This window comes from Charadrius vociferus, unplaced genomic scaffold (assembly GCF_000708025.1).
Source record: "Charadrius vociferus isolate BGI_N301 unplaced genomic scaffold, ASM70802v2 scaffold214, whole genome shotgun sequence".
Classification (NCBI taxonomy): domain Eukaryota; kingdom Metazoa; phylum Chordata; class Aves; order Charadriiformes; family Charadriidae; genus Charadrius; species Charadrius vociferus.
In genome coordinates this window covers 4160755-4170710 of record NW_009647955.1, presented here as the reverse complement: position 1 = coordinate 4170710, position 9956 = coordinate 4160755, and the positions used below count along the sequence as shown (strand labels likewise).

Here is a 9956-nt window from a genome sequence, read left to right as displayed (position 1 = left end):
CAAAGTGTCAACTCTGACTGAGTTGGCAGGAGAGCCATCGTGTGTGAGAAGAACCCAAGAGGAAGAAAGAGGAGAGGCAGGAGGCATCCAGCAGAGGAAGGAGAGAAGTGGTTGGAGGTGGTCCCACTGAGATCTGGAGGACTGTCTGTTTTCTCATATGAGGCTTTGCTACAAATAAGGTTAGGAACCAGACTAATGCAGCATCTTCACTGATCCAGCAGTTGGGGAGTAGCTTTGACAGCTTATGGGAAATAGCAGCTTTCTTAGACTTAGTTTGGAGTCTGTGAAAGGTAATGTGTACGAAAGGCTGTAAATCTAGTCAGATTGTGGTCTGGGGCACTTTTTTCATGTTCTTCTAGGGAAAAAAATTGTATGCATTTTTTTCTTCTTCATTACTGTAAGCAGAATTGCAAGGCTTATATTTCTGGGAGTCCGTTAATCAGTTGAGTTCCCATCTGGTTATACTCTTTCTGTATTGATCTTGATTGGTGCACTCCTCAGGCACTGGCAAGCTTAAATGTCAGCAGTGGGAGTAGTCCCAGCATGACTTCCAGCTTGTCAAGAAGTTCTTTATCTATTCCAGTTGTCTGTTTTTCTGGTTTCCCAAAGTGGGAATACAAACAGGATCTTCCATGTGTTACTGTTAGATATAGGACAATTCAGGTTGGAAAGGACCTCAGGAGATGTGTGGTTCAACTGCCTGCTAAATCAGGGACTGCTCTGAAGTTGAGGCAGGTTGTTTGGGGTTTTATCCCATCTGGCCTTGAAAACCTCCAAAAATGGAGACTGGATGGAGATGGTACTATATTGTACCACTGTAATGGGTCGTGTCTTCCTTCCTTCAGTGTTTCCAGAAAAAAGAACAAGCTGGTTAGGGTTTTGCTCTCAGTACTTGGCATTGAGTGTCTTTTCGTTCCTAAATTTTATGAATAGAGAAACTAAGACTGAGAACATTTAAAGAAAACGTTACTTGACCTGAAACTCTGAGTTCTTGACTTGCTTTTCCAATAAAACTATTTAACACTTAAAGATCTTTAATTCTTGGAAGGGATTCTGTTCAGTTGGGCCAACTACTACTTCCTTATATTCTTTCATCTCTTTATTTTTTGTGGTCATGCCTTGTATATTTTCATAATGCAGAATGGGAGGCATAGAGGTGTTGGAAATTAAGGCATCATTTGTGGTCTGTACAATAAGTGGCAAAAGGATTTGTCCCATAGTCATTGACCTATTCCATTCTGTCCTAAAACTCAGAGGGCAGAGGTGAAGCTGAAGGAACATGTGTTTTCATTCCTTAGTTAGAATTCCTGGGGTCGTAAGAGGAAATACAAGTTGTCTAACATTCAGGTATGCTTCGGCCTTGGAAACTTCACAAATTTCTTAATCTTTACAGTCTCAATGAGTAGATTATATTCTGCTTCTCTTCCCTCCCAGCCTCACCAAATTGTAAGACATTTGAGGAACACGGTTTAGAACACTTAATCTTAGAAAAAGAAGCAGCCATTCTTTTAGCAGTTCAACAGTGGGGTGGTTTGTATTTTTTTTACAAATTACGTAAAGGACATGGCACTAATTATTCATATATGCTACATTTTTAACATTAATTTCGGTCAGTGTATTTTTTTGTCAGAAGCTAAGGGCGTGTCCTTTCTATGGTTTCATTTGTCTTTTAGTTGTTGGTTAAATTGTGAAAGCCTATACAAATCAAAAGAAGTTGTTACTTAAAGTTGTTTCTTTAAGGATGTTTGTACAGTACTATTCTTGAATGTGTAATAATCACAATAAACATGTTTTATGAAAGTGAGTATGTCTTACCTTGTCAGGATGAGAGAATAAGATGCCAGGAACTCTTGTCTCTCCTTTATTACCAGTCTTTAAGAAAAGGCCAGGGAAAGGTGTTGGGTGTCCTTATTGTATTCCCTTTTTCTTAATAGTTTAAAACTACTTTGAAGGGGTTTAATAATAATTCTCATCTAATTCTGCATAATAACTATGTGTATGTCTAAAATGAAAAGTTATGAAGACCCCTAACTTACTGACCTGCATAATAATGCTTTTCTTTCAGATCCTGTTTGACCAAACCCAAAGATCAATTAAAGCACAGCTTCAGACTTTCGTTAAAGAGTAAGTTAGTTTTCCCTTATAATGGGAAAATTATAGATAAAATAGAATTTAAAAACATCTGATTTGAGTGTGTTGGTGAAACATCTTTCCTAAAAATGGGCAGCTGTAAACTGAGAATTGCATATTAAAGCTTGGCAAAAATCACCCCAAATCAGTGAGGCTTTAGATCCACCTGCAGGAATGTTGAAACATCTTAATTACATGTTGTCATTTGTCTAAACTTAGGGGAAAAAGGTGCTTACCAAAGTTTTTCCCCAGTAAGCATGAGATGCATTTATTTAATTTTCAATTTTTTCCTTTCCTCCGAAGAGAAAGACAGAGAAGGCTTCGATTGTATTTTGTATGATTTCTACTTGATCCAAGCATTTATTGAGGAATATAAACCCAAAGAAACTAGCTGTAACAGTCACGAGCATGGTCTGTCTAGTATATCTTTAAACACTTTTTTCATACTTTGGAATTCATGTTATCCATCTTTCCTTTTGCTTTAGAGATATTAGGAAATTTAAGGATGCAAAGAAACAGTTTGAAAAAGTTAGTGAAGAAAAAGAGAATGCTCTAGTAAAAAATGCCCAAGTTCAAAGAAATAAGCAACACGAAGTAGAGGAAGCAACCAATATTTTGACTGCAACACGGAAATGTTTTCGACACATAGCTCTGGATTATGTTCTTCAGGTAAGTGCAGCAATAAATATTTTTCATAAATCATATATATGTGTGTGTTTAGAAATCTGTCCTTTAGAAGTTCTTATTGTAAGCTTCTCAGAAGCTGTGGAGATTCAGTGAAAAAGGAATAGCTTTGCAAATGATTTCTTAATGAAATCCGAGTAAAATTAATTTACTTGATGAATTCTTATTGCTTAATGATTCAGTATTCAGTGCAGTTGCTGTAATGACATAGTTGACTTTTCAATTTGAACATTAATTTTGAAAAAGCAGTATTTGCCTGATACTTGACTAAATGTATTAATGAATTGGCTATGTTGTAGTTCCTTATATATTTGAAGTAAAAACTGTAACCTAGCCTCAGAAATACAAATTACCTGAATAATTCTGATATAAGATGTTGGCTACTACTACAATTTCAGTTGTTTGCTTTGGGTTTTATTTAACAAATCCTACTTGTCTAGAAGCCTCGGAGTTTGGCATTGTGCCATAAGGAAAATCAAGAACACAACTACTCTTTCTTTTTAGTGCAGATCTCCTATAGAGTGTTAAGAGGTGTTCTTTGTCCTACTACTTTGAATCCTGTCATAGAATAATAAATTTTCTGTTTATACTTATGATTCATCTGTCTCATAGTTACACACAACAACAGCAAAACCGGATTATTGCAACTCAGATGGTACGAGGGGGTGGGGGCTCCTAAATGGGTCTGGGGTTATCCTGTGATCAAACACAGAACAACCCTTTAAAATTATGTTAGTTTTATATCGGACGCTAACATCCTGATTTGTGACAGTTCAGTCACTTACTTAAAGCTTAATTTACTGTTTTTTAAATTGCGTGTATTACCTGTAAAATTGAAGTGGAATTGATCTGATCAGCCCCGGCACGTGCATGGATATGGTGGTCAGCATTCAGCACTGAACTCCTGCCTTTTGAACACGAAGGACAAAATTCATTTTGATGTTTAAAAAGACATATGAATTATGTACCACTTGATTATTTGTATGAACATCAAATAGCAGGGAGGGGGAAGGCGGGCAGTCATTACTATAGGTCAGTTCCTTGCGTGTGCATTGAACTGCAGATTGTTTGCCTCCTGGAATTTGTGTGTTCCAAGTATTGAGTAGTTCCTGTAATAAAGATGCATTTAAAGTAACAGGGAAAAGTTTCAGCATCTTTTAATTAGTGCTGCAAAAAGGAATTCAGCTTTAGGAATTCTTTTCTACTTGGGTGACTCTTTTCTTCTGGAAAAGTGACTTCACAACTATGGTCTCTTTATAGCTTTATTGGCTTTAAACTGTATTTTGAAACCTTTGTTTTCCCTTTATTTTTTTTGCCGTGCAAGTTGAGGGTTTTTGTCCAAACAAATCTAAATTATTTTTGCTGCAGAAGGTTTTCCAAAATACTGAGTATTTAAGTATAGAAGTACAATCTGGATTTGATTATAGCTTCAGTAAGTTTATTTCTTTTGCTGGGATTTTAAACTGACAGAGGTGTTAAGTTACAAAATCATGCATGTTTCTGCTAAATGGGGCTTTTGAAGTAAAATCTGTAGTTCTGCCCTAAAGAGTAGGGGACAAAGAGGATAGAGGAAGTAGGTGAATGTGAAAAATAAGTTTTGTTCTATATAAAGTGAAATTCAAGTTCTAGGACAACACCATTGGTCAGTGACTTCAGCTAGCTTAAAAGTGAAAGTATGTATGAAAAGTTACTTATTGAAGCTATTATGATTGTGCTTGTTTCAGAGGCTGGTGCTATATCCCAGTTTTAGGACATTTCTGACATCAGCCCGAGGGGAAAATAAACGTGCTGCCATCCTTTCCTCTCCGCTGGCAGGAGACGGCAGTGGCGCTGAGTGCAGCTTCTTTACAAAGTTGGTGGGCTGGGTTAGCTCATACTGTCAGAAAGGGTATTTGAAACATGTTGAACTCAATCTCTTGTAAATGGGTACCACCTTCCCTTGCTTTTAATGTGTATTATATTATTTTGGGGTAACATGTGAAGTCTTACATATTCCCTTCTAATATAAGAGTTGTGACCACGACTGTGAAATTCTAGCTTCGCAAGCCTTTTCTGATTGCATCACTTTAATATTACGACAAAGCTAGCATGCATCTTCTTTTAAGAGTGCTTTGTGAAGTCTGATATTGAGTTATGTTCTTCCAATGTTTTAAGCTTTGATATGATTAGTTGGAAGTAATTTGAAGTTTACTTCTGTGTGGAAAATTTGCAAGTAAAATAAAGTTGCTTGTTTGTTTTTTCTAGATCAATGTTCTTCAATCTAAAAGGAGAGCAGAAATCTTAAAATCGGTAAGATAAACTTAATTTTCTCTATAGAAAAGATTTAAGTACACCTGAAATTAAAAAAGTGACTGCAAAGGAGTATGTTAAAAATTTGGTTCTTTTACCCATCAAAACATTAGCAGTACGTTTGGCACTTTGGTGATGTTCAGTTTGGCCTTTAGTATAACTGGATATAGGTGCTTAACAGTTTTTGGCAATCCTTTTTGATCAGTTTTGAATGCTTTAAGATTTTCACTGCTGTTGACTCTTAGCTATGTGTTCCATGTTTAAAATTGAACTTTGTCTGCCAAGAATTCTGCTGTTTGGGTTCTGCTATGTTTATAAACAGTAAGTGCTTCTTATAATCTATTCTAAGATGGATTCAGCTCTTTCCACAAAACTGGTATTTTTAATGTAAATAGCATATTGTAATAGCAAATATACAATATACTTTAGTATGGTATCTGCTAAATTAATGTACAGCTATATCTGCATGCTAGTTTGCTTCAGATTGTATCCCTTTGCTGCTTCATATTATCTTTGTAAAAAGTTTACTGAAGTAGAGACTGCCAAATTAAATGGTGCTCTTTCAAAGGTCTACAGGTGCACTCCCATAATTTCCCTAATTCTTTTAAGCAGCAAAAACTTCAGCTGAATCACAGTTTTATAGCTGCTTACCATTCTGTCCTGCATCTTCCCACCTTGTTGTTGTTTTGTTTTTTTTTTTTTAAGGCTGGACAGTCTTCTCAGCTATTTTCTTAAAGGTTATTGTTTTGGATCATTAATAAATATATTCTGTAGCTCCTCTCTATTTTATGTGTCCTAGTTAAACAGGAGATAGAAGTTTCAGGTGACATGAATTAGAAGTAATTTCCTGCCCTTATGTAGATTTGTCTTGTTAATGGGTTTAATCCTATTAACTAATTTCTGAGATTTTTGGCTTGCTTCTTTGCTCCCTTTTACCTTGCATGTTTATATATAACCTTGGAAGCTCTACAAGATATTGATGTAAAATTGGCAGGACACAAGAGAGCAGAAGTTAACCCTGGAATTGTATTTTCAGTTTGTTCATGTGGATTAGTTAAGTGGTATATTTGTGTGTTATCTGATAAATATTTATCCTTTTTAAAAATATATACTTTTTCCTTCTAGATGTTATCGTTTATGTATGCCCATCTGGCTTTTTTCCATCAAGGCTATGACCTTTTTAGTGAACTTGAGCCCTACATGAAAGATCTTGGTGCACAGGTAACAAATTACTTTAAAAATTTATAACTATATGCTGGAATGGATGGAAAACTGATCTATGCGTACATATCGGATACATGATAGATTTATTTAACAAAAAGGGAACTCTGGTGTGATAGAGGCAAAGCGTAAAAATACACTGTAAGTGGTCTGAATGAAAATAGTTAGAAACTGAAAGTTGTTTGCTAAAATTAATACTTCCTTTAGGATTTACATACTTAAACATGGCCATGTAGTGCCATTTGAGATATTGTATGGTATTCAGGACACTAGATTATTTGTTTTAAAAAATTTTCTTTATTACCCATGTTACAAATATATGTAAGAATAAAAAGCAGATTAGGTTTTTTCACTTCTGTACATTATTTACTGTATGAATTACGCAGTGGGCTAAAAATAAAATTGACTTTTAGCAACTTAGACCATAAAACAGAAGTTTTAATGAGTTCTCCAAAGCTGAGTTCATACCTTGACTCCTTCTTGCCCAGTTTCATTGTTTAAGGTTAAGAACACGCCATTGCAACTTCTGGGTTTTCATTGAGGGACTCATGAAAAGGATAGATGGACCACAGCCAGCTGCACACCAGAGACATTGACAAAGGTTATGCAAAATAGATTAAGAACATACAATATTCAACTGAAGATCTGTCTGTGGTGCAGGAAGAAGACCCAGCAGTGGTTTGACTTGTTTTCAGTGCAAGCTGAATTGGCCTGGAAATACTCGTGCAACATTTGGGGTTTTTTTTGCCTCTCTTAAGGACTTGCAACGACTGCACTGATGCAAAACCCTCTATTGCCGCTTCCCAACCTGATCCACAAAGCAAAGCCAACCCAAATTCCAAGTGTCTATTCAGATACAAAAGCAAATAAATGACAGCAAACATTTATTTGGATTCATCTCAAGTAGATGTGTCATTGAATGTCTAATTGTTCAGAGCTGGTTATTCCTGCCACAGTGCTGTTGTCATCTATGCCCCTCAACCTGCTTCTGTGTCTGCAGTGAAGCAGATTGGGAACTGTAGAAAATAACTCCAGCAATCAAATGTCTAAATCGTTAGTTTTCTGCTAGACTAGTCCCCGGTCAGGTTACTGGGGCTGTTAATTATTTGTACAAACACATGTCAGGAAAGTATGTGCTTGTGTGTGTGGTGACGGAGCTGAAATGAGAGAAAGGCTGCTTGAGCTGGCACTGCCATCAAGGGGAGTGCCTGTACAGCTACAGCCCTGTTTGCTGTAATAGCACCACTTGAAAGGTTCAGGTGTACATGACTCTCCTTAGTTTTGCCTTTTGTTCTTTTACATCCTTCCATTTTGGGTTGCAGTTGTTGAACTGTAGGGTTTTGATAGTATGGAGTGTGCGTCCTGTACCTCTGCAGAAGAGGGGATGGAGAAAGGAGTTGGTAGTGGTTTGTGCTACCAGCTAGGCTTTAATGTTTCCATGTCATTGAGATTATTTGAGCAAGGAACACAAGGTTACTTTTGAATGGCTGGTCATCCTTTTGCTTCATCTGGTAAGGAGCATTGTGTAACATTCATTTTCGTGCTGGTATCTTAGCAACTGAAGGAGTTAAATTTAGAAAATCCGAAGCTGAGAATGTTTAAAATACATTGCATTTGGAGCAAGGATAGACTGAAGACCCTAAAGTTGTACAGCTTGCTGAATTATTCTTTTGTGGCAGACCTTGGCATTTAAGTAGTGGATATTTTTCATGACAGGAGCAGACGTGTAAATAGCTTATGCAAGTTTAACTGTTAATGGCTTCGCAGTTGGTATTAGTTGAAGCTTCTGCCTTTAACAGGTCAGAGAGATGGCATGTTGTGACATAACAAAACAGGGATTTGCTAGATTTTTCTGAAAATACGGTCAGATTCTTTCTGTTGGTAAGTGAGTTTTCATTCCCAAGTAAATCTTGTATATGACCTTAATTACAAGGCTTAACAGCACCTTAAGTATTAAAATTGGAGTGATTTTATATAACATAGTTATAATTTTTAATTATTTTGTTTTGCATTTTCAAAGTAACTGGTTTACATGACGATAGGATAGAGGAATTTTGCTTTCTGGATATTTTAGGTCAGGGTACAGTTACTTGTGAATCAGATCATTGTAGGGGAATCTTTAATGGCACACAAGCATAATATAAGCTTTTGTGTGGAAATTATGGCATTTGGCACTCTTCAGGTGAAATGTGGTATTAGTTTAAAAAGAAAACCTACTTGAATTGTCATTCTGAGATGACTATTCAAAAAGGTAAACATTTTAGTCTGGTTTAATTCTCTACAGAATACAACTTTTAGCACTATGTTTATAAACATACATTTACCAGTAAATGCAGTATTTTGAAAACCCTAATTTTTTGAAGACTACCCAGTAGTGGTATAATGACTGGGATTTTGATTGTGTGATTTGCTACAATTCTTGATCGATGTATGCTGTTGGTCTTTAGTTTAAGACTGTTGATGTGCTGCTCACCTGAGTGAAAAGAAGAAATTCTGGTCTGAGCTTGGAAACTGGAATGATGCGATGTTGTCTTGATAGTAAAAAAGTAAATGATGAAATGAGCTGCTGTTAAGAACTTTGTTACGCTGTGGTAATTGTATCCTCAAACGCTTGTATTTAAGATAAATTAGAGGTAATTGTCCTAATCTGAGTGCGGCTACCTTCTGTTTCATCTGGCAGGGTAGGAAGAAGAGTTTCTTGGGAGCCATGTGCAGATTACTGAATCTGAGATTTTAGTGAGAAACTTGATTCCTGTAAAGCCTTGAGCAGTTCTCATCTTTATCACAGAAGAACGGGTTTCCTGGAGTTCTTGGTGCAAAACAGTCTTTGAGCACAAAGGCAGCCCAGTCTGTTCAGAGGCTCCTCTATCATTTCTCAGACATACAGCTACATAAATATGATGTCTGGATACTTCAGCCTTTAATGTGTTTCTGTTCACAAATACCTGTAAGGTGTGAAAGTGCTGGTATAGCCATTTCAGACATAGAAGAAGCCAGAGAGAAAAGAGTTAATAAAAGTAACAGAGCATGGAATTGGATCCAGATGTCCCAGCTATCTGGTGGCTCCTTAATGGTTGGAGACTGTCTAGCACAAGGGTGTAAGAGCCAGTTAGTGTCCCTTTCTTCTCTCATTTGTATCATTTCAAGCAGGGGAAATACAACATAGGGAAATGACAGAGTTGGCAGGGATTCTCACTTGTGGTTATGAGAGTGGGTGGAGGCCATTCTATTTGTGTGTGAATTAGAGGTTCTGTTAGTCATACTGTGCCCTCTGCCACGTGACTGCCTTCAGCTGGAACACTGGTGTTGCACACTGTTCCTGGCTGCCTTGTTCTAGGGCTGGACTAGAATGAGGTCTGTCCCACAGATGTAAAGCTGGGGGCTGTACTACTGTCTTCAGTATTGCATCTGCATGGTTATTGAGTAAGATGCTGTAACTGGGGTTAATGGCAGGCTTGTATTACAGGCTAGATAAAGGAGGAGTTCATCAGATTCCATAGCACATCACATAAGTACCAGGTCTTTCAGGCAGCATCTGCTCCTCCACCATATTTCTTAAACATCAAAGTCCGATGTCCTCCCCACCCCCCCAAAAAAAACCCTACCAACAAAAACAACCAAACACCCCCCCC

The 9956-nt window shown here is 37.1% G+C and overlaps 1 protein-coding gene across 1 annotated transcript in view; it reads left to right on the top strand.

Moving 5' to 3' along the window:
- Positions 1-9956, top strand: part of ACAP2 (ArfGAP with coiled-coil, ankyrin repeat and PH domains 2) — a 43890-nt gene that overhangs the window by 3033 nt on the left and 30901 nt on the right. The window contains exons 3-6 of the mRNA XM_009883374.1: positions 2066-2124; positions 2616-2799; positions 5059-5103; positions 6229-6324. Of these exons, the coding sequence (XP_009881676.1) occupies positions 2066-2124; positions 2616-2799; positions 5059-5103; positions 6229-6324 (384 nt within the window). The remainder of the gene's footprint in view (positions 1-2065; positions 2125-2615; positions 2800-5058; positions 5104-6228; positions 6325-9956) is intronic.